Source organism: Tyto alba, unplaced genomic scaffold, assembly GCF_018691265.1.
Source record: "Tyto alba isolate M040663 unplaced genomic scaffold, T.alba_DEE_v4.0 Super-Scaffold_9, whole genome shotgun sequence".
Classification (NCBI taxonomy): Eukaryota; Metazoa; Chordata; class Aves; order Strigiformes; family Tytonidae; genus Tyto; species Tyto alba.
This window is the reverse complement of record NW_024881330.1, coordinates 29,754,128-29,778,825: the sequence shown is the minus strand read 5'-3', so window position 1 is coordinate 29,778,825 and position 24,698 is coordinate 29,754,128. Positions and strand designations below refer to the sequence as shown.

General features: G+C 37.9%; 1 protein-coding gene across 4 annotated transcripts; it reads left to right on the top strand.

Moving 5' to 3' along the window:
• Positions 1-1,367: 1,367 nt before the first annotated feature.
• Positions 1,368-22,139, top strand: LRRCC1 (leucine rich repeat and coiled-coil centrosomal protein 1). Of its 4 annotated transcripts, none has more exons than XM_033005883.2 (19): positions 1,368-1,479; positions 1,788-1,993; positions 2,338-2,403; positions 3,157-3,324; positions 4,881-5,050; positions 5,151-5,360; positions 6,111-6,310; positions 7,082-7,268; positions 7,596-7,744; positions 8,900-9,104; positions 12,253-12,392; positions 13,682-13,883; positions 14,559-14,744; positions 15,993-16,167; positions 16,928-17,091; positions 17,961-18,169; positions 18,383-18,520; positions 21,098-21,233; positions 21,860-22,139. In XM_033005883.2, exons 1-19 carry the CDS (start codon positions 1,421-1,423, stop codon positions 21,980-21,982), a joined length of 3,093 nt encoding a protein of 1,030 aa, XP_032861774.2. In that variant the 5' UTR covers positions 1,368-1,420; the 3' UTR covers positions 21,983-22,139. The 4 variants fall into 4 exon arrangements, with proteins under 4 accessions (XP_032861774.2, XP_042642016.1, XP_042642017.1 ...); XM_042786082.1 differs by having other exon boundaries at positions 7,073-7,268; XM_042786083.1 differs by lacking the exon at positions 21,098-21,233 and having other exon boundaries at positions 7,073-7,268; positions 21,283-21,935.
• Positions 22,140-24,698: the final 2,559 nt, after the last annotated feature.

Sequence of the window (24,698 nt, the reverse complement as noted above, 5' to 3'; positions counted from 1 at the left end):
CACATAGTAGTCAGCTAATGGCAAATGGAAAAACATGGGGACAGTCAGTTTTGTGACATGCTACGATGCTTGCTCTTGCATCCTATACAGCTTTTCATACTAACCATAGTTTACTTAAGTATTTCTCTTTGATAAAATACCAATGTAAGTCTGCTTGCATGAGCTCCTATATACATTCTTTTCTGGGCTGTAATGTGTGAAGTATGATGGATTTTTCACAGTAACACATTAATAATTAGTCACTGGTGAGCATGTCCAACAACAGCACCCATCTGTGTAAATGCAGACATTTAAAAACTGCCTAGACTTTGCTAGGGTCCCCCTGTAGTAAATTTCAAGAGATGGGTTGAGATTCATCCAATCCCAACAACAGCTGTATGAACTGCCCACTGGAAATTATTCCCCTTCTACTTTTAGGTGGTTAGATGAATCTATCCCTCCTCATATTGGCATGGGTTTGTATCTTCTACATCAGATGCTCAGCATTGCACTGAAAGCTTATACAGTGATCCTATAGTGCCCTGAAAAATAAAGCCATTCATGAAGAAATGTCAGTATGGTATTGTAAAGGGGTACTACAATAGCACTGGTATTAAAAAGCATGTAGAGTGCCCAGTCCAAGTAGGAAGTCTCTCAGGACATCTAGTCCAGCTTTACTGAAATTGTTTAACCAGAATTCACCTTTAGCTCCATTTCTCTTCAAAATCCTAGTTGTAGTGTAACAGCCAGCGCCTTGTCACTGGTCAGTCCCCCAGAGGCTCTCCCCGGCCACACAAGCAGGCCGCGCTGAGCAAGATGCCCCAGGCGCGGCCAGCAAACCCGCCCCGGCAGCTCAACACAGCCCCGCGATTTTCCTGCTCTCCGGCTGCACCGGGAGCCATGCCACGCACGAACACCGGGCTGGGAGCCCCAGATTTCAGCACACTGACCCTGGGCGGGCAGGCCCGTGGGCAAGTTCATGTGTTGTCAGGGGCCTCGGTGCACCAGAAACCGCCTCATCTGCGGAGCGAGCCTGAGGCTGCTACTGAGGCGAGGCCAGGCCTGCCCGAGCCCGTGGAGAAGCTTGAGCCACGACTGAAGCAAACTCTTAATACTGTATTAGCCCTAAAAAAAAACCCCAAACCAATCCGAAAGCCGCCGAACAGCTCCCTGAGGAGACGCAAAGCCAGCCCGCTTTACAAGCCCACCGGGCCGGCCCCGCGGCTGCCCGGCGACGGGCTGCGCAGCGGCCTCGCTGGCGGCTGTGCGCATGCTCCCGAGCGCCCCGCCTCCCCCTCCCGGCGCGCAGCGTGCTGCTTTGCGGCGGGGTTGTCGTGTGAGCGCGTGTGTTCCGGCCGTAAAGTACGGGGCGTCGCCGTTAGGGAGGCGGGGGAAGTTCGGAGGGGAGCGGGTGGCGTTTGGGCGGGGGTAACCCAGCGGTATGGAGGGGGATCCCGCCGTCCCCGGCGAGCTCAGCCTCATGGATAAAGGCGTTAAGAGGTGAGGAGCTCACCGGAGGGACAGGCCGCGGGGCGCTGCGCCCGCGGGGTGAGGGGCGGCGGCGGGGCGGGGGGGGGGGGTGTGAGGGAAGGGAGGGAGGGAGGTGAGGGGAGGGAGGGAGGGAGGGAGGGAGGTGAGGAAGCGAGGGAGGAGGGGAAGGAGGGAGGTGAGGGAGGAAGGAGGGGAGGGAGGGAGGTGAGGGAGGGAGGTGAGGTGAGGGAGGGAGGAAGGAAGGAGGTGCATCCCGCCCGGTGGAGCGGCCCGGGAATGAAGGAGCCCGGCTGATGGCAGGTACCTCTCCTTCGCAGCTTGCTGGAGGTCTCCCTGAGCTCGGACCTGCACACGCTCAACGTACACTGTAACCGCATCGCCAGAATTGAAGGGCTCGGCCACCTCCGGAATCTGCGGCATTTGGATCTGTCCTCAAACCAAATCCGCCGGATCGAGGGGCTAAGTGCCCTGGCCAGTCTGCGCACCCTGAGCCTGTCCTGTAACCTGATAACGAAAGTGGAGGGTCTGCAATATTTGTTTCTGTCTATTTAGCAACTCGTGAAGCTTTTCTAAGGGTTGTGGCAAAGCTTGCTTCTGGAAAGTATGCATATAATTAAGGTTATACGAAGTTAGTATGAGCTACTAAGCATGTTATGCAAATTTTTAACAGAGTGTATAGTCTCTGTAAACTCTATCATAGCAAAATGCCTTCATTTAGAAGGAAAAAAATATTTTTATATTATGATTATAGTTTATTGTCATAATTTGTAGTTGTGATTTTTAAAGGCTTGCTTTGAAAGCTTTGATTTGATGAAAGCAGGCATACTCAAATCTTACGTTCTCTTCTTTTTTCCTCATTTTGTTTAGGACTGGATAAACTCTTTAATTTAACAATACTGGATTTGTCATATAATCGCATACATGATCTCTCTGGTAAGTGACTTCAGCATATGCAGTGCAATAAAAAGCACTTGCCTTACTGTCATTTTTAAAAACTTGACTGAGTGTATTTTTATAAGTTTCTTGTAATTCACCTGATTGAGTAATGCTACTAAAGGTGGCAATTGCTGCTACTCTCAGCTTTCAAATTTCTAACATCAAGGGTTGCTTTGAACTGGAATTTATTTTCCTGTATTTGGTGAGGATGAGCTTGTACACAAAGTCGTACAGTAAACATTTCAAATGTATTTCCAAAGTGAAAAATGCGATAGTCTCTGAAGATACTTCCAAAAGATTCATACTTTTCCTTTTTATAGGACAGAAATGCAACTTTGGATATGATACAGAAGTTCTCTTCTAAATCCATTTGTTGAAATGATCAACTGTTGCTTCTAAGATTGTAAACTACAGAATTAAAAGAGATTGTAATAGAAAATTTAAAAGAACATTGGTAACAATTTTGTTAATGAATTGAGTTATAAAAAGGAACTTCAAGCAAAATGTGTGTTTTTTACATGTTTCTTAACAGCTAGAAACGAATTTGTTTCTTTAAAGTTAGCTCTTATAACTACTTTACGTGTTGTATTGTGTGGCAGTGTACTGCAGCTAATTAATATATGGAGCAAAACTTCTTACATGATTTCCAGTTATAATTTACTGAATATTTTTCAAGAAGATGCCATTTTTTCTAAACTCTATAGGATTGTAGCAGAAATCATTGTTTTGTGTTTTTTCTCATATTTTCAGGATTTCAGTGCCTTCATGGAACCAGTTATAAGATTAGCCATATTGACCTTCACAGCAATTGTGTAAACAATATTAATCACTTAATTCAGTGCACAAAAGGGCTGCATTTTTTGAGGAATTTGACACTGCAAAAAAATGGAAATGCCAATCCAGTTTGTCACACAGCAGGTATGGATCTCATTTGAGCTTGTTAGTTCAGTGATTTCCCTTAAGATGTGAGCTAGGTTCTGAAACTTGCAAATTCATTCAGAAACCAGCCAGCCTGCAGAAACATAAATTCTGTGAACACTAATTTGTTTTTTCATTTAAAAATCTACTCTTTTTTTTTTTTTTTTCCCCAGGGCATATCTCAGTTGTAACTCGTATGCTTTAACAAGGCTCAACTTTTCACATATTATTTTGGGTTAAGGTGGAAAATAGACAAGGAGTGATGGGAAGGGAAAATATTGCAGAAATGGGAGGAAAGGAGTATTAATATTGTAAAGTGGGTGGGTAGAGAATTTGAAGAATGTAAATAGAGATATTGGACTATGGTGAAAGAGGGCAGGCATGGGAAGTGGATGGTCTTCTACTGATAAAGACCACAAGAGGAAGATCAGTAATAAGCACTGTTAACCTTGATCCTCCTTCTACCACAGCTTCAGTAAGCAGTGCCAGACTCTAAGATGCTCTGCAGTAATTAACATTTTAATCAAAATAGTGGGCAGGAGTTTTACTAGACAGCATGGAGACAAGTTGGAGGAATGTGTGTGGACACATCATTTTCAGTTGCGTTGCTTAGAGCTTCTAGTTTGGGAGTGGGTTTTTCACACTGTTTAAATGTTATACCCCTTGTTCAAACCACTTAAATTGTAGCATCCTGTTCTGGTGCAGGTTTTGTTTGTTTTCTTCCTTTGTGTTTAAGAGGGGAAAAATTTCCTATGGGAAGGTAGAGGATTGATACTTTTGGAACAGCTCGAAGATAATTTTATTACAATCATACAAAATAACAACTGTATCATGAGCATGTAACTGATACGGATGTAGTATGTGTACAGTTCTTGGAAAGAAACCTCAGAGATAATTGAAGGAAGCCAAATAAGGTCTTGGGTAATGTTTTCAAAAGCACCCATGAACACGTTTTACAAATGCATTCAGGCACCACAGAAGCAGTAACAGGACTATTAAAGTTATCTGGGTAACTTAAAAAATTCTGCTAGTTTTCTTCAGTGTTTGCATACGTCTTCATATCTACTTTTCTGATGGCACGTGCTTTAGAAACGGCAATGTTCAGAAGCCCAAATTCTATTAATTTAAGGAAACTTAATTTCAATGCTATACAGTTTCATAACTCCTTATTTCATTCACTATGAAAGGATAAAGTTACCTAATCCCTTTCAGAACGTGCCTTTCCACTATGTTTGTCAGTCCTTGCACTTGATAGAACTGCATTGGTGCAGGAGGCCATATTAAAAGGTTGTCTGTGCAACTGCAGCATGCTGATGGTGCGGGGAAATCCCCATGTAGACCAGGACTAGGCAGGCAGCTTCTCGGTTAATTTGTTTTGTAATCTCTGTTGAAAGCCTTATAGGTGGGGAAAGGTGAGACAGTTGTAGGTAACTCACTTTTTTTTTTTTTCTTCTGTTAAAAATGCAATGAATAATGTGAGATGACAGGGTACCTAAAATGCACTGGGCATCTCCTTCAGAGATTAACTTCAATTTAAATGTGGTCTTTTCCTCAAGGTTATAGAGAAACTGTTCTTCAGATGTTGCCCCAGCTAACAGCTCTAGATGGAAGAAATATTTCTGGTGAACCAGTGGACCCAGCAGGAGAAACCAATTCAGATTTACAGTGTTTAGAAGACATTTTGGGCTGTTTGGTTTCATCTGGGTGCCCCTCGTCCAGAGATCAGGTGCCACAGTTTGTGTGTACTGATTTTAAAATTGATACATTTTATTTTTATATTGCATGCAACTCATTAATGTTCCAAGGGTTGTCTTTCCTTTGGATAGAACTATGCTACTTTACCTGTGGTGACACCACATATTGACCAGGCGTTAGCTCGTTTTCGTCAGCGTACAAGAAGAGCATTACAAAGCGCCATCAGCTCCTCTACAGAAGTTGTTTCATCTTCAGAACCAGAGAAGGCTGAACTTGATAAAATATACAGCGAGATGAGGATTAAAAAAATAGAAGATCAGATTTCACAGATACTGCAAAAGGTGAAGTTTTTTTCTGTGATTGCACAGAAAGTTTTTGTAAAATTAGGTGTACCTTTTGATAATGCAAAAGTTTGCTGGGACAGACTGGAGTATTTCTACTGCTATATATATGCTGACTTTGTGCTAACGTGTTCTTAATAATGTTGAGAAACTGGGAATAAAATAAAAACAAGCCTTTAAAACTGAAGATTGCATTTTGGATCATGAAAACTTTCATACTGAATAAAACCCATAGTGTATGAGACTAGGAGAGCTACCTGGTCACATTATATTACCAAATTGTTTTCTGTTTTTTACACTGAAGCCGTCACTATCGTAACTATCTGGGTTATACAGCTGGTGAAAATTAATTTTGCTAATAGGTCAAGTTAGTCTGATGTGTTTGTTAGGTATGTTTTTGTAACAGTTTGTGGTGTACCTTGCATATTTACAAGGCTTTTTTTGTTTTAAGTGCTGTAGTTGTTTTGCCTTTTGCACCAAGCTCCTATGCCTAAGGATTTAACCAAACTTTGGGTATTTCAAAAAGATACAACTATATGCTCTCAAGCATATTGTTCTGTTGGGTTTATTTTATCTTTAAAACAACAAAATGTTTTAGCAAGGAGGGATGGGGTTGTTTAGAAGCAATTACTTTCTTTTCTATCAAAATAATTTTGTGTGAACTTTTTAAAAATAGCACCTGAATAGGTGTTAGAAAATAGCCATTTAGAAATTGTAAAATGTATAGCTAAAACTTCAATCTGTTCTTAGGTATCTGATACCTCAAGAAGGGAAGGTCCTCCAAATGTTCTCAAAGCTAAGAGAGACACAGATCCAACTTCTGAGAGCGAAAATGAGAGTGGGAAAGAGAACAGAAAGGTTGTGAAAAGAAGCAAGATCCCTACTTACCGTAGAACTACCTTATCTACTAGGTGTCATACAAATCATCATAGGAACAAAATAACTGACAGGTATTCCCATGTTTGCCATATAAAGCCAAAATGAATTAAGCTGATTATTGTCTGAGTTAACATAGTTTGACTTCAAACATTTTGCTGAAATTGGTAGGTTGGGTAAATTAGCTCTGTTAATAATGCTCTAAACATTACTAGCCACTGAGGTTCACTCAGTCATTTCCTTATGTGAGCATTTTCTGTCTTTAGGTGAAAATAAAATTGAACTGAATATTCCAAAATGAACACTTTCAGAATTCTAATGGCTTATATTTTCACCTTTGTTTTAAATTTTGGTGACAAGAATTCTCCACTTAAAGAAGAACTGAGTCATTAAAAATAAAAGAATCATGCTGTTAGAACAGTGGGCAAAAATATAACTTCATATTTTGTGATGAGACTGAGGATGCCATAGTAATTTGTTTGATTTATATAACAAATATCAGAAGTGATGAATATCAGAAGATGATATAAATTGGAACATATTAGTTTAGTCAGCTACTGGAGCCCTACAGCTACTCTGCTCTAAAATTGTTTCATATCTGTGATCATAAACTGTTTTTCAGATAGCATCTACAAGTACTATTTTTTTTTTTACAGCTGAAGATCTGAGTTTAGCTGTTTGTCTTATCATCTGCTTGCAAATTATTTTCTACGTGGCTTTGAACACTGTACAACTTCACTTCTGCACAGAACTGTAAAATTTTGTCCTGTAAAAGTGACTGAATCCTCTGTTACTGTTTAAACTCTGCATATTCTTAAATATGACTTGATGTCCTGCTATTACAGGGAGGCAAAGAAGAGTCCCTCAAAGTGTCCACAGTCCCATCAGACAGACTGTCATCTCAATTCATCGTTGGATACTCGAGACTTGGAAGTAGTGGGAAGAAAAGCTGAAATATTAACTGGAAGACAGAGTAATATAGAAAAAGTAGAAGAAATTAATTCACATGCCACAGAGGAATCAACATACAGAGTACGTTTTATATCATGTCAAGTTAAATAGGGGTATGTCTCCACCTGAAGCCAAGCATATGTCTCCTGGTGAAACTTTAAAATTGAAGGTGACAAAAATAATTGTATGTAGATAGTATCAAAAATAGTGTATTTCTTGTAGTGTCAGCTGAAAGAGAATTTATTTTATTTCACCTTTATGGGAGTTTTTGGCCTGGTTGCTTACACTTTCCTCTATTGTCCATGAATTTCAGAAACACAAATCTTGTTCTACATTTATTAATATTTGTCATTTTGGGCTACATTTGAATGCTTCCTAGTAGTTGATGCTTACCACATTCTTGCTAAGGCGCTGATTCAGGAACTGGATCAGGAGAAAGAGAGGCGGTGGAAAGCAGAGCAAGAAGAGAAGAAATTAATAGAGCGTGTCAGAGAGCTACAGAAACATGCAAAAGAAGAAAAGAGTATTCAGAGTATGGCTGTATACACTACAGACAGGTAGGGAAACAGAGTGCTGTAGTATAAGTTTTTGTGGTTTTTTTTTAATTCAAGACAATTCAATTTATAGGCTTAAGAAATTAGAACAGCTTTAAACAATATACTTGGAAAATAATGCATCAAGAAGTAGTGTTAGAATTTCTCTTGGTATTACCTAATGAAATTCTTTGCTGCAGCTCTGCAGCTTGCTTTCTGTTCATGTCTCAGAACAGTATCAGTATGTCACTTACCGCCATTTCTAGCCATTACTTTCCAAGCAATCATAATTGTACTTGGTCTTTCAGCTCAAGCTCTAGTAGCTGTCTCATACCATACTTTCCTCCTCTAATTCTCAACCTGACTTTCCACCTATACATACAGCATTCTTTTTTTTCCTGCACGGTGCACTTGAACAAAGATGTTTCTGTCAGGCCAGAGTTGGCCAATAGGCAGTGTGCTGTGCAGGTCAGGCCTCGTACATCTTCCTGTAGACTGCTGTCATCATCCTGGTAAGTTCTGAGTAGTGTCTTTTTTTTTTTTTTCAGAAGTTCTCCCTTCTAACAAAGAATTGTTTGTTGTCAGCTGATTGGAGAGGTCTGCTCTATTTGTCATTTTAACTGCATTGTATTTCTCAAAGACACATTTTCTTTCTTCAAAGGAAGAAACAAGCCAAGTGCTTCTGAGTTACCATCCATGACTGACTACTTCCCCCTTTTTGTTTTAGGTTCACTTCCCACCTTTATTTGTTACCACCTTGGATAAGAGGCTTATTACGTTCCTTTTCATTTGAGATAGATATTACATCAAAAGTATTAGAATATTTAAGGATATTTCCAAGTTTTCTGAAGAAAATTATTGAATTACAAATTAATACTATATGGTCAACTTCTGTATGAAGCAAAATGATACTGGAATGTTAGTTCCTTAAAGACCTATCTATGAAGTTGTCTCCAGCTTAGTTGCTTTTAAAATGAAGCTCCATATGATAATTCTACACAACTTCAGTAATATTTTACATATTTTTAAACAGTTTTGCATGACAGTGCTGTAAATAGTAAAACTCATCAAAGAACAAATACAGTGCTATGACGCTTCCTAATCATTTCTCTCAATGTATTTGGCATCGAATGAAATACTAAAATGTTTTTAAAACAACTTTATTGCATTTATTCTTAGGTTAAAGGAATTGATATTGAAAGAGAGAGAGGTTAAAGTAAGACTGCAAGCAGATGTCCAACAGTTGAAAGGTGAAACTGAAAGACTTACGAATGAGTTAAATCAGGCAAGAAATAAAGAAGCAGAACATCAGAAGGCCATGCAAGCTTTAGAAGATACACTATCCAAGATGGAGACACAGAGATTGCAGCAACGAACAATAGAGGTAAATCTTTTTAATAAGTAAATAATACAGTGGCAGTAGGATGGCGACTGTAGTCCTAGATATTAAGAAACACTAGATTTTTACAAACCTTAAGTCTGAGTTTTCCACTATAAAAGCTGGGTTATTCTTTCTTGTCTAAATAGTAGTAGTTAATAACAGGTATTCATATTAATTGTCAATTAATGTCTCTTATAAATAGAAGTATGTCATGTGATGTGGTCTTAAGATAAAGGAGAACAAGTCCTCTGTGCTTAATGCTTGAGAGTTGATACTTTCTGAAAATACACAGTAACAAAGACAAGTTTCTTAAAATGTTGCTGAAATCAGTAAAGATCTTACTAGCAGAATGGAAAACTGGTGGTTCTGTCTGTTTTGCTGATCTAAAGAATTGGATGCTTTTAATTGTGATCAGAACAAAACAGTAATTGCCAAGAACTTTAAAGATTCTGGTTGTTTGGGGTTTTTTGGTTTTTGGTTTTTTTTGCTTGGGACTTTTTGGTTTTGTTTTTTACACCTGGAGAAGATAATGATTCTTTTGTTGTCAGAGGCACTTTGTTCAGTATATAAAGATGCTGGACCAGATGCTGCCACTATTTCTGATTGAAGAATTACTTGGTGAATTTTCAGTGGCCAAATGCTGCATCCTCCAATATCTATTCTTATTGTTTGATTATATTTCTGTATCTGCCCGTTCCCGTGTCACTGAATGCATCTACTTACAGAAACTTAATCCTAATATAAACATCCTGAAAAGCCTCTGAACTGCTAGTATGGTGCCTTAGGATGTGTTGTCACTCAGATACCCTGAAAGGAAACAGAATTGGGGAGTGTGCTGATAGCCAGAACTGCAAGTGCCATTCCAGTTGTGGATTAGCCACTCTCCAGTTTAGATACCCGAGTGGCTCTTCTATTTTCTTCCTTACCTGTAAATACCCTGGAGCTATTATGGATCTGGAAGTGACCTTCAGTTTAGATCAGGTATCTGCTTGTCAGTCACTTTGAAAAGTACTAGATTTAGTGATACAAAGAAACAGAGTGGTTGTTTTTTTTTGTTTGTTATCTTCTTTTCCTATAAGAAAACAAATACCTTATTGGTGCATGAGGTTTTTATTTTTCTTTTAATGAGTTTGTCGAAATAAGTCATCTCTTCTGATTGTAGTAGCATCGCTTTTATTAACTGCAGAATGTTATTAAGGGAAGATCTTTGTTCCTGTCTAAAATCCTGTAGCAAATACTCTTTAATAATTATGTTTCAAAGAATAATCATGATGCTCTAGAGACTAAATTATCTTTTTGAGTGTTCATATTAATATACCTTTGGCCTATTTTATCAACTCAGATTAAAAAATTCTAGATTATTTTATAGTGCTTTCTGATAGTACTCATTGGCAGTTAGCCTCAATGGTAAATGATGGTTACTCTAGGTAGTCACTGCTAAGGATTTCAGTCAAAATTACTGGATGATTTCTTTAAGGGATTCAAGATAAATAAGTTACTGTGCATCCAGATCTGTGCCCTATTTTATTGGAGTCTTTAAATTTTCATGTGTACTCACTCGAAAACAAAAATTTCAAGTACTTCAGTTTAGCAGAGAATTGCTTCACTTCATCCACAAAACAACAGGAATGCAGTGGGGTGTATCTAAATGTTACTCATGAAGAGGCATACCATGTGGAACATGAGAATTTAGCTTCATACTCAAGCCTCACCACAGTTTTCATACAACTGAAGTTACTGTATGAACTTGAGGTACCTCTGGCATTCCCGAGCTGGAACTCATAACATGCAGTAGCACTTACATATCCTAAGGGACATTGCAGGAGATGATAAACATTGGAAACAATGTTTTATTTGTCAGTGCAGGACACTTCATACAGCTGTTCCTTAATTTTTTATTTTTCATTTTGATTGATTGTTCAAAAATCAAGTGCGGGGACAGTTGTGATAGAATTCTGAAAGAAAACAGATTTGTGTTGGTTTTATGTTTTTGTTCTTTTTTGTATTGTGGGTGTTGGGCAGTTTTGGTTTGTTTTCTTGTGAGAGTTGGAAAGTAAAGTGGGTTGTATCAGTTGCATTCTAGCTCTGCCATTAGATAACTGACAGTAATCTTGAGTAGTCTGTTACCCATTCACAGACTTGATACTCTGAAAAGCAAAGAGTTTAGAATTGTGCAAATACAGAATGTGGAGACCCTTTGCTTTGCTTAGGAGGACAGGTTGACAAGACAGTTGTTACTGCTCGCTGCTTGAGCACACAAGAACTAAGATGAATGCTACGAATAACGATTAGGAGTAAGAGTATCTCCATTTACATCACCTCTGCTGTTTTTGTTGCATGTTCTAACTTGCAGTCTCCTGAAGTGTCTTGATTCTGAATTACCATTTCATGCGTAATTAAAACCTTTTCTTATAACTTTTTTCATATTTTTTTCTTACTTGTTGAGCCATAAAAGACAGCTTTGTATGTAAAACAGCTAAGATTATAAAATTGAATTATTTATAAATGCTCTCATCAAATGGAAAAAATGGAGTACATCATGTGGTGTTTATACTGATTCTCCATTTTTCATAAAACCATTAGAAAGCAGCTCTGTTCAACTGTAAAGCTTGGAAAGATAACTCAGATTTGTTAAAAAGTTACCTTGAATACATGTAAAAATGTTTTGCTTGTAGCTAATACAAGTATTACAATATGAGAGTTTGTAATTGAGGAAATCATTCTGCCAATACACTTGTTCCACTTCAGCAGGACACTTTCAAGTTCTTTATAAATTAAGTGAATGTCCTTGGTTCTTCACGAAAGTTGCTTTTTTTGTGTTTTAGTAAGTTAAGCTAACACTTAAACATCTTGTGTCGAATTTCTGCAAGTGTAACAAAATATATTAAGTTAAAAATAAAAAAAGAGGCAAACTAAAAAAAAAACGCCACCCAAACCCCCCTTCCTTTGTCTTGGGCTAGGTAACGTAATAAAATTCAATAAAATTTTGTGAAAAATACTGGCAGTTGTGGAGCATGCTGTAAACATAGTGGCCCAGGTAGACATGTATAAAACTTTTTAATAAAGCACCCTTGAATTCTAGTATAAGACATGAAGAATAGATTACAGTTTTTAATAAGCAGAGGAACAAGATTTTTTTAATTCTACACAGATGAAACGAGTGCAAGAAGCAGAACTTAAAACATCAGCAAATGAAAGAGAAGTACAGTTACTTCGAGTATCCCTTCGACAGCAGAAGGAGAAGGTAAATCAACTACGTGAACTTCTCATATTAAGAGAACAAGAACAAAGGTATGAGGTCTTTATGTTTTCCTCACAAGAGATGCTAGTGTTGCAATCGTGTTTTGTTTAAACGTGTTCTGCAAAGTGTGGGTGTGGTTTTGTTTGTTTGTTTTTAATGGGAGGGATGGTCTTTGTAAAAATGTAGATGTCTTCCCACCCATTTTCTTGCTCATTTAAGAATGTCTTTGTATCTTGTAGATCCCAGTCTCCTAAGTCCATGTAGGCAACTGTGTTCTTTTGGCCTTTCATTTGATAGGCTCTTGTCTTATTCTGTGGCTGAACTTTTTATTTTTAATATTTGATCTTTTAATCTGGGAAATAAACAGATAAAAATAAAATCACATTTGAATTATTGTCTGAAGATCTGCATATATTACAATAACACAGTGTTCCAAAAAAATACAGTTTCTACAGTATCTTGCTTCAGGGTGGGTGGGTGGCTTCCCTGGCTGTTTTCCTCTTTCTTCAAAATTTCCTTTTTTTGGAGAGTACTTGAACATAAGTTCTATACTATTTAGCTAATATAATCAAGTATGTGTACAAAGCAACAGGTGGTGTGTGTTATAATAATATGCGAGGGAGGTTATTAATAAAATAAGCTGGTTATACTTGCTAAATTTTACAAGGATAAATTCATTCAGGTACTAAGATAACTGCAAGTTTAGGTGGGAAGAATCCAATAGCTGTGTTTTGAGAACTTCCAATTCTTAGCTCATAAATTGCCAAAAGATGTAACGCGAAGGACAGTGGATACGTTTTGTGTCTGCACTTTGAAGCAGATGAACAGAATACTCTTAAAGTACAAGATACTTTTGCTTCAGCATTCCCCTATAGGGATGCTTCCAGACAGGAAGGAGGCTTATCCTGGAACCCTTTAGGTCCCCACGGCTGCTGCTTTTCAGGTTTGGGGTCTGATAAGAAGTAACAGTTGTTGAGTGAGGATGAAAAGAATGGCTGCAAAAGAGGATATCCAGCTGCACAGTGTGTCTCCCTGATTCCAGTGTTTCTTCCAGATCTTTAACAGCAAAGCAAACAAATGCTAACTAATGGCAAAAGAGTAACAAAAGTTGGAACTGAAAAGTAAGGTTATTCCTTCGGGTGTGTAACACTAGTCAACACACTTTTCCTCATCCCAGGACCACTGTCATAGAAGACTGAAATCTGGCTGTGAAAGCAAGGAGTTTAGCCCATTTATTATGTAATTTAATTTCCTTAGTGTTTCTTAAAAAGGATAATAATTGAAAGAGCATTGTAAGATACAGCAGTTCTTGTCTCAAGTATATGTTTGGTAACTTCAGGAAAGAACTTGAAACCCGAGTTCCTTTAAATGGACCTGAATTTCAAGATGCATTGTCAAAAGCAGTGGCTAAAGAGGAGCAGAGACATGAACAGCGTGTTAAAGAATTTCAGGAGAAAATTAATATGTTAAACCAAAAATACAAAGAGTTAGAAGATGAATTTCGTTTAGCTTTAACTATTGAAGCAAAAAGGTTTAAAGAGGTAAGACTAAGAGAACTTTTCATCTCAAACTAGGTGGAGTTTTAGTTCTCTTAAATATGTTGGGTTTGGGTTTGGGTTTTGTTTTTTTTTTTTTTTTTGTTTGTTTTTTGTTTGTTTGTTTTATCATTAAGGTCTTTGCTCCAAGGATTCATCTAAAAATACTGGTAATAAGCTTTGAAAAATCAATTATTAGAACTTAGACATGAAATGCCAAGTCAGCACTCAAAAACCCCAACGTTTTTATTCATAGGTAAAAGTTAATCGAAAGAAATTAGAAAAACTATCTGGTGGTATTAATTCCTTTTAAAAGATGTTGACCTTCTATTAGAATATATTAAATTATTGTAAAAACTCTCATGGTGTTTTGATAAGGTTATGGTCACGTATGTGCTATTTATACTATCTGTATAGTATGTATATATATGTGGGGCTTTTTCCAGAGTTTGGTTGGTTGTTTTTTTTTTACAAATCTGTAGCTGAGGAAAACCAGTTTTTTGAGTTGAAATATCACCAACAAACTGGTAGAAACCCAGTTTCAGATATTCACTAATTTCACATTCTGTCAATGAAATTCTATTTTTTCCTTTATTTGAAATCCGAATGTCATTTGTGTGCATGTATACACACTTTTTCCAAACGTTAGCAGTTTTCAAGTCTTACCTTCTAAAACTTTAGGTAAAAGAGGGTTTTGAAAATGTTGCTGCTGATCTAGTTGAACATAAACGAGTCCTCTTTGAGTTTGAACAAAAGGAAAAAGAGATGGCAAGTCTGATCCAAGACCTGACAAGTATAGTGAAAGAACAGAAAGCAAAGATTGCAGAATTAACAAAATCAAATGAAGAAGCTACAGCAAACCTGAAGGTACTTGTTTCAAAACATTGCAACTACATACATGATTTTTTGGGTAATATTTTATCTATAAAAAAAACAATTTCATACAAGGTATATTGACAGAAAGACATGTTGTCTATTGCACTAAAACCTAGTACTCCACATCAGCCTTTATTCTTGCATCTTGCGCTTCTATTTCTCACAAACACTGCTCCCCATACAGCAAAATCTAGACTGTCATGTCTTCAGAAGTCCTCATTGCCTTGTAAGCACTAACAGCTTTTATATCAAGTGGTCACTCTAAGACACTGAGATTGAAAAACCTACGTTAATAGCCCTCCCTGACTCTTTGTAAATTCCAAGTAATGGGATATGGTTCTGCAGTGGTCACTGTACATGAATTAAAAATGAAATTGAACAAATAATCAAGTGTAGTTATTACCAGCTTAATATCTCCAAAGGTTGCAAAAAAATTAGCAGTATTAGTCATTGTCTACTAATTGTCTCATTTTAATGGTAAGTACTGTGGGCACAGTTGCTTTATCTTACACTACTGATGACTGTATGGTAACATATTATAGTAATATATTGTCCATAATTAATTCTTAAAAATCTTAGGAACATAACTTTTTAACTGTTGTGTGATCCAGTCCACCTATGTATCCAGTCCATCTTTATGTTCAAATTTCTGTGCAGTACAAGCCCTGCACTGCTGTTTCTAATCTTCTCCCTACATCTTACTGTTGGGGTGTCTAACCATTGTGTTGCTATACAGAATAGGATTCTGCCAGTCAGTGATGCTGCTAAAAACAAAATTTTAAAATAGCTATATAAAACAGCTGTAATATGTAAAACAACAAGTAGCCTGCGTAACTGCAGGTAAATCTTTATCATGGGAAGTAGAAGTTCATCCCAACTTCTGCCTGTTTTCTTTTAGTTTGTTTTTCAATATCTTGACTTTTTGTTTCTCTCTTTTTTTGATTTGTGCACTTATTATTCTAAACAGATGTTTGTAATGGCATTAATAATTTAAGGCGACTATTTAGAAATCAGCTTTACAGTTGTCTGGGATTGAAATATGCCTATTTGAAGCAAATATTTCTGTTTTCTTACTGGGAAGAGGTGCAGAGAGAACCCTCTTTGCAAGCAGAATATTGCTCAGTTAACTTAATTTGCTGTATGTAAGTATTAATTTCCTAGCCACTTAGTATTGGTTTGAAATTTTGAATGCTTACTTTAAAGGATCTTACTGTCTCTTTTCAATGTCCATTCATACAGTGTCGAACTGGAGAACTTGCAACTGTGATTGAGGAGGACAAACAGAAGGCTGTTCAAGTTGAACTTCTGAAAAAGGAAAATGGAAAACTTATTTCTCAGCTGACAGCCCAGGAATCTCTGATTGACGGGTTAAAAATGGAAAGAAAAATATGGGGGCAGGAGTTGGCACAACAGGGTAAAATAACTTTTTTTGGGGAAGGGGGCAGCAAAAATGGTGATGTTCAATATCATACCTTTCAAATAAACAGTGCAATATAATTGTAATCATGTCAGGGCTTCTGGATGCCTTGTTGATCTTACCCAGTTGTAAAGCTTATGTGTAAAAGTAGATCTTCTGCAGTACACAGGACATTATAGGATCTGAAACAGAAGTTATGGGAGTTAGTTTTCCAATACGTTTTATCTATTTCCCCAAAATGTCAAAATACCATAATGTTGTACAAAGAACTTTTAAATACGAAACTAAGAAAACAATGATTTGTAAATGGTGTTATGCAGTGTTCTATCAGCTAAGTCTCATGTGAAAATTTCAGTATATGTATCTTTAAAAAAAAACAACCAAACAAACAAAAAAAACAACTGTTAAGTACTGGGTGGAAAAAAAGCTTATGCTTTTTTAATTTTCCCCCGATTCATGTGACTCATCACCACCTTGTGGGCTCTGTGAGACTGGCTGGGTCTGTAAGAATTACTGTTGACTTTTATCAGAGAAGTTTTCAATGGATAAAATACAGACCTTCAGTTCTGCGTTTCCTCTTCAGTGTTACCTACGTACAGATTAAAGCCCTGCAGTGTTTCCAGTGGTGAAACGGTCATGGTTTGGTTTTTTTTTTTAAGGTGGTTCTTACCTTTGCCTCCCCACCTTCCCTGACTTTATTGATCTTGAAGTCATCTGTGAAATGAGTGCTGTAGTATGAATATCCTGTTTTATCTAGGAGCTCATCTTGCTCAAGATCGGGGAAAACTGGAGGCAAAAATTGAAGTTTTAATGAACGAGATTGAGACGTTAAAAAAGCAGAAGGAACAGGACAGTGATACTATAAGAATTAAAAACAAAATAGTGGATGATCAGACAGAAACAATTAGGAGATTAAAAGAAGTAAGTGCCATGTGTGACAACTTGTGTGCTTAGCTGTAATTAAGACTTGCAATGAAAGTTATTGTAAAGGCTGTAAGGAGAAGTGGCTCTGCACGCTTAGTTTACCAACTGGGAAAGCACAGTCGGGCTGTCAGTGGCAGCTGATTTCACGGAGAGCAGAAGAGGGCCTTGTATTAACTTGATGTATAGAGATGCTACCTTGAATCTCTCATTGAATCATATTTATATAAAGACTTTCTTCTCTTTGTCTTGCTTCAAGTTATTCTTGATAATGATTTTGAGAGAAGAAAAACTAGGATAGCATAATTATTCCTGTGTGTTCAAAAGAAAGGGAAAAAAATATTTTTAAAAACTTTGTGTCAGGTTTATTCTCAAATATTTTTTTTTTATTCTGTTCTTGTAAATTGGCATTTTAACAGCAGAGCTACTATGCTTTCTTCTATTTATTCATCTTATTTACAGACTTAAGACTTTAGCTTATTAATCAGAGTAAAGTTTTATAGCATATTGTGTCAGGCAAGGTCAGATGCGTTACTCTTTAAACTATACAGCTACATAACAGAATGAGCTCAGTGGTTTGTATATGTAGAATAAGTTGTATGAGAGTTCTAAATAACTTTTTCCTTAACTAGCTTTCAATTTCAGATTTATGTTCTGGTTCTTTTTTTTAATTTGGACTTCTTTCAGATGAAGATTATTTAACTGGCTATCACTCTACTAAGTATTTTTCATATAATAATACATTTAGAAAACTTTCACATGTCTGTCTCTGCTTTATTCCAGCATAGACTAAACAGATACTCTTAAAGGGTAACAATAAACTTAAAATGAAGGGCGTTTATGTGTTCTAAAATATTTATCTTCTAAAGCACTTACAAGAAAAAGACAAACAAATCAGAAAACAACATGACGAAAATCTGGAAGCTCAGAAACTTTTTCAAGTACGGTTGGATGAAAAAGCTGCTGAATTTGAAGAGCTAATGGAAAAATTAGGAAGGCAAAATGAAAGAAAAGAGGAATTAAAGCAACTGCTAGAAGAAAAAGAAGTGGAACTTACTGATGTTAAGAATGCACACAGGTGATGCATACAAGTGGCAATAATTCTTTGGGATTACAATAGTGTGCAACACTTTTCTGAAGTTATTCTATGTTCAGAGAGTACTTGCTTGCTATTAAAACCCACAGAAATGTGGAAAAATGGAAGCATGGAAAACTTCTTTGGCAAAACTTTTTCTGCCTTCCGAAGAAGTGATATCTACATTCATTGTAAATATGTGCGGTTTTTTTTCAGTGCACTGAAAAAGAAGTGGCAAGGTAAAGGAGAGCTATTAACCCAGCTGGAGGTGCAGGTTAAGCAAATGAAGGAGAGCTTTGATATCAAAGAGAAGAAGCTGATTGAAGAGAGAAATAAAAGTCTTCAAACTCAGAGGTGAACACATAATGTAACTTACTTTGTGACTGCTCAGTTAAAGAGTTGCACTGTTAATAAGTGTACAAAAATGTTTGATTATATGGTGAAAGAACACGTAATACCCAGTTGCTGCAAATTCTGTGCGCACTGGAGGTGATTCTTGCTATACAGGTGACTTTGTGGTACTAGCATTCAGTTACAGCATTCATCCTCTAAACTTCTTAGCTATGTTCCTGCTTTCTTTGAAAATAAGTGGAGCCTACACTTGTTCCTGCCTAATATGCCCATTCCTCAACCACAGTGGTTTTGGTTTACCTCTGTGAGGAAACTCCATGTCACGCTCACATGACAGGGGCTCTTCTACAGTCATCCCACATGCTGGCTGGAGTTGTGCAGTGAAGATGCTTGTGCACGTGAGGCACAGTCTGCAGCAAGGTTTCTTTGAACATGAGCCTGTCGGCCTTCTAGCTCACAAGCAGGATACATGGGACAAACTGGTTGCAAATCACAGGTCAAGGCCAAGCAACTGTGACTGGCATTTGGGCTTACAAGAGGCCACAGTGCTTCACTAACGGCTGTTGAGGAGGATGAAAATACCTTATGTGCTGTGTAGGAAACTTGAGGACAGATCCTCAGTACTTATCCCAACAATACTAATAAATCATGGACTCATTTAGGTTGGAAAAGACCTTTAAGATCAAGTCCAACCATTAACCTAGTGCTAACAAATCCACCACTAAACCATATCCCTAAACACCACATCTACATGTCTTTTAAATACCTCCAGGGATGGTGACTCAGCTACTTCCCTGGGCAGCCTGTTCCAACTTAACAACCCTTTCAGTGAAGAAGCTTTTCCTAATAGCCAGTCTAAACCTCCCCTGGCACAACCTGAGGCCATTTTCTATTGTCCTATCGCTTGTTACTTGTGAGGTGGGTGTCAGTCTCTTCTCCCTACAACCTCCTTTCAGGTAGCTGTAGAGACCTCCAGCACCTCACTGTCTTTCTCGTAGTGAGGGGCCCAAAACTGAACACAGTATTTGAGGTGCAGCCTCACCGGTGCTGAGTACAGGGGGACGATCTCTCCCCGAGTTCTGCTGTCCACACTACTTCTGACACAAGCCAGGATGCTACTGGCCTTCTTGGCCACCTGGGCACACTGCTGGCTCATATTCAGCTGGCTGTTGACCAACACCCCCAGGTCCTTTTCCGCCAGGCAGTTCTCCAGCCACTCTTCCCCCAGCCTGCAGCATTGTGTGGGGTTGTTGTGACCCAAGTGCAGGACCCGGCACTGAGCCTTGTTGCACCTCATACAATCAGCCTTGGCCCATCGATCCAGCCTGTCCAGGTCCCTCTGTAGAGCCTTCCTACCCTCAAGCAGATCAACACTCCCACCCAGCTTGGTGTCTATTGATTAATATTTGTCTGTGACAGACTATTTGTAAGTTGTCACTCACATAGAAGTAGCAACAGGTTTTTAATTTCCTTTATTATTCCTCTTGTACTGTTAATTTTTTTGAGCAGTTAATAGTAGGAGATGATACAGAAACAAATACTCATAACCCAGAAAATAGTCAGGGGCTCAGATGATGCATAGTTATTTCATATGCTTTTGGCATTATGAAGTATGGTAGACTGCTGCCTGTGATAAGCTTAGATTGTTAGTATTGTTTTTACTTTATTTTTCGGTCCCTTTCTCTTATTTTTCTTCCTTCCTCCCAACTATTCTTAAGAAAAGATTTGCTAGTTAATAAGACTGAATATTTATCTAGTAGTGATAACCACACTGTTCCTGAAGGAATAGGCCATTACAACTAAGGTTTTCTGCTCTACATTTTTAAGTTAAATACTTTAATTAATTACAGTTTTGCTATTATTTTAAGGGAGGTCATCTGATTAATAAATGAAAGAAAATACTTTCATGGTCAAGTTTGATTGAAAAACAAAAAAAAAAAAAGAAAACAAGCCCAAACGAAAACCAACTACCTCCAATAGTCAATAGCACTACCTTATGGAATTGTTGGAAGATCAGTAGTGAAACTGAAATTTTGTTCTAAATAATTCTGGTTTGTTTCAAAATTTTGTTGTAAATTGATTGTAGAGTGGAATAATTTGCCTTGCTTTCTGTTGTTGCATATTTTAGAATTATCCCCTAAAAGCAGAATTTTCTTGGAGTCAAGGAAATGCTTCACTACTGTGAAGCAGACATTTTTCTGTTTCTGTGAGACTCAGGGGTTTACAGGTTGTTTACAGGATTGTGTAGCTCAGTCATTCCTCAGGATGTAAAGGCGTAATAAGTAGATGTTTGCAAGCAGGTGGAATTCTTATCCATGTTAACAGTAGCAAGCCCGAAGCTTCATATTCTTTGCTAGTGAGTAAATGCTTCTGCTAAAAGGCATGCCTGAAGCCTTAAACACAGTGCATAAAACTAGAACATGCACTTGAGAAAACAGGACATCTTCTGATGTTGAAATAATTGCCTTCATGCCTACCTTACTAAAACCATATCAAAGGCAGAATTAGGCAAAGCAATACTTCAGCTGTTTGCAAAAGTGTGATTTTTTTGGTTTTGTTTTTTAATATATCATTTTTTAGGATTGCTGTGGAAAAGCTTCATGAAATGGATGATGCTTTTAGAAAACAACTTGAGTCAATGTTGGCAGCTCATCAGGAAGAACTATTGCAGCTGGCAACTGAGAAGGAAAAACAAATTGAAGCAGCAAATGAAAAAGTAATTTTAATAATAAATTTATATATTTATTTGCATTTTTATTCTACAGTTGCTGCAACGGTGGTGCTTGGGAGTCACCTGTTTGTATCTATCTGGCTAAGCTCTGGATGGAAACAGCCCTGGTTTAGTACTCAATCTTTGCACAGCAAGAAAATCTCTAGAACTGTATCATCATGAGGTTCTGTGTTCAAGCCAAGTAAAGTTGCATGCTGTGTAACCGTTGATAGCTAAACATTTCCTTAACTATACAGGCAAGAATAATGAGTATGCCAGATAATCGATATATCTCACCTAAGCCAGTGTTAACAGTTACTGTTCCTGTCATATACTGCATTATTCCTTAGTGTGGTTCCTGTCATATACTGCATTATTCCTTAGTGTGACAGCTGGTGATTTTTCTTCATAGTAGGTATTTTGGTTTTGATACATTACTCACTATCTGCTAGCAAATTAATACTTTTAAAGCAAAATTCTGCAACTGCATCCATTGTCAAAAGTAGTGCGTTGCTTAGTTAAACATATAATTCATGCACTGTTTATCAATGTTAAAAATTGCCAAGATGATATAATTTTAGGTATATTAAGGAAAAGCAAGAATTCTGTTTGATCTGCATGTGCTTTTTCAGGTTTACTCTGTTGAAGAAGAAATGCGGCAGCTTCTGCAGGAAATGGCAAACAATAAAAAAGCCATGGAAAATAAAATAAGACGACTTACACATGCACTGAATGATATTAAACAAGATCTTTGAAGTTGATTAATATATACACTTATTACCCAAACTTAAGCAAATTCATCCACTACAGTGCACTTTTTCTTGTTTTCTAAATTCTTTGTGGTATATTTTGATGGTTAAGGAATCAGATAAATATTTTTACGTTCTTTTCATAATAAATAGTTATTTCTAACCTTTGGTTATTTTCAACTGTTTTGTCAAAATGGGTGAAAACACATATATAGATTAAAAGCATGACATGAGATTAGGAATTAGCATGTTTAATAAGAGAAAGGAAGGCTGGGCATTTGTTTCTAAGACAAGAGCTTGAAGCTTTGCTTCACTGGGGTAAAGATTCTTGTAATGAGAGATCCAGTAATTTACATGAAACTGCATTTAATCTGCCACTGCTGTTGAATACCCAATTTGTGTAACTTTGAGTGGCTTTTTTGGCAGCGTAGTTTGGTTCTCTACAGCAAGAGCTTTCCTATCAGGCTTTTGAAAAATAGGACATCATAAACTACTAGTAACTGCTTCTGGAAGCCAATTCTAAGCCTTACATTAATATGTTTGTTATACTTCTTTCATAATGGAGACTTTACCCACTGTATTTGGGCATTTATTTAGTTTGCTCATTCTCAGAAGATTCTAAACTGTTACTGTACTATGCCATACTCTGAATTGTTTAATGCTGCAGTACTATGTAAAATAGTAAGTAGTGAAGTCAGTTATTTGTCGGTATACCAGGTAGAGCTATTTCTTCCCACTCAGCACCTCTCAGGAGCTAAAAGCAGCATCTCCTTGCTCCAAGGAGGATAGACGCCACTAAGCCAGCTTTACCATCAGTTTGTTCAGAACCCAGGTGTAGGCACACGGACAGGGTATAACGGTGTATGCATTATTGTGCCCAGTAACAACACTAGTGCTAGTACAAGGCCCTTGCCTTTGGCTAACAGTGCAAGGCTGGTGTTGGGCTTGTTGTGAGAACTTACTGTGAGAACCAGAGCTTGATACCTCTTGTTATGAGGTGCAGCTTAAGCATGGGATGTAACAAAGGCCTTGAAAACAGTGGCACGAACTGAAAACAAAGGCTGAGGCAGCAAAAACAACTTGCTGATGGTCAGTGACCAGTCTTTGACAAAGGACAACCTTGAGAGCTGGGAACAGACTGCTTTTGCTTTAAGAAAGGAAGCAGCAGCAAAGCAAAACAAAAGAAACAGCCCAACAACTGACTAAGACACCTGCAGTGGCCTGGGAAAACAAGCTGCCTGCCCCGCTTTGCACAGTAAGGTGGTGGAAGGCTGGGAACTGTCTAGAGATTACATGGTCATATAAAAGGGTAAGATCCCAAATTTGTGGAAGGCAGCAGAAAGCAGACACCAGCTTTGGCTCTGGTTCCCTGCATCCAGAGTTCCCACACCTGGTCCCCGAGGCCACCACGGACCAGAGGCATCAGCCCTGTGGTACGGAGTGCTCCCAGCTCAGGTGGGTTATAGCCGTTACGCACCAACTGCTCGGAATCCGAGCTTACAGCTGATAATACGTAAAAATTAATGCACAGTGGTAATGGTTAGCAAGGTGTAAGAACCAACTCTTAGCACAACTGGGTTAATGAAGGTCAGTCCAGTGGATTTGGCTGCAAAGTTTAAAATTAGCCTAATTTATTGGTCTGCTATCCCAGTGATCTCGATTCCCTGACACAAATATATCCATGTTACCTAAGTGCAGAAGAAAATTACTTCTCACTCTTGCCTTGTGCTCTGCACACCTGTTTCTTCAGAAGCCACATTATGTGAGGAAATGCCCACCTGGAAACCTGTTCTGTAGTATTTAAATGGGTATCACTGGCGCAGAAAAGTTGCACCATTTTGGAGTGCTTTTCTGCCGTGTTTTATCAAGAATTTCCTTGGGCACTTTATTACTTGACCAAGTTACACTTTGGATCAAGTAACTGAATACCTGGAATGTACCAGGAAGGTTAAAGAACTTACTCTGATTCGATTTGTAAATATCAGCTCAGAGTTTTTCCTCCAAAATTTTTGTTCTGAAACTATTTTCTGATTTCATCATAGAGAATTGTTACAGTTTTTAACAAAAGTTCTTTCTCTTCATTGCTCTTGGCTCAGAAATCTCGTAGAGTTCTCAGGTACATGCATGCATTAATAATGTTTGTTTTTCTTGCAGCTAATTCTAACTTTGGCATAGTTTCCCTCTTTATGCTTAGAGCCCCTTAGAGCTTTTAAATAAATTTTTAAATTATTTTTACCTTCAGAAGGATAAAATAAAAATACGATGTAGGTCAAAGCTGTGCCAAATTTACCTATTTGCAAGGATAAATTTCAGCCTGACATCAATGAAAGGTATAAAATAATAACTAAGTAAAAAATATAAATTAAATGTAAACTCTGGCCTTGTCAGATGCAAGACATGTTCTCCTGCATTTAATCACAATAATTTAAAACAGATGCTGTTACTAGATTGTTTTCATTCCCAGACAAGATAACAGCACTATTTAAATCAGGAAATTTTTGTGTTAGCCAAGACTCAGAGGGATGTGATTCAAGGTCCAGAGAGCCTGCATAAGTGCTTGCTCCTATACATGTATCGCCCTGAACACGCCACTGTCAGCGAAGGTGCGGCCCCTCTGTGGCACAGCACATTCAGAGCAACGTCCCTTCATAACGTGCTCCACTGCTCTGCGTGCTGGGGTACCTGAGGGTCTTTTCCCAACAGCATTTCTTTCTTGAAGTGC

Excerpts from the sequence above, each read along its gene's own strand:
- LRRCC1 (XM_042786082.1), top strand. The coding sequence starts at position 1,421 with ATGGAGGGGGATCCCGCCGTCCCCGGCGAGCTCAGCCTCATGGATAAA. Across the intron at positions 18,170-18,382 it reads GATGTTAAGAATGCACACAG|TGCACTGAAAAAGAAGTGGC; the intron begins GTGATGCATACA and ends GTTTTTTTTCAG. Across the intron at positions 18,521-21,097 it reads AAAAGTCTTCAAACTCAGAG|GATTGCTGTGGAAAAGCTTC; the intron begins GTGAACACATAA and ends ATCATTTTTTAG.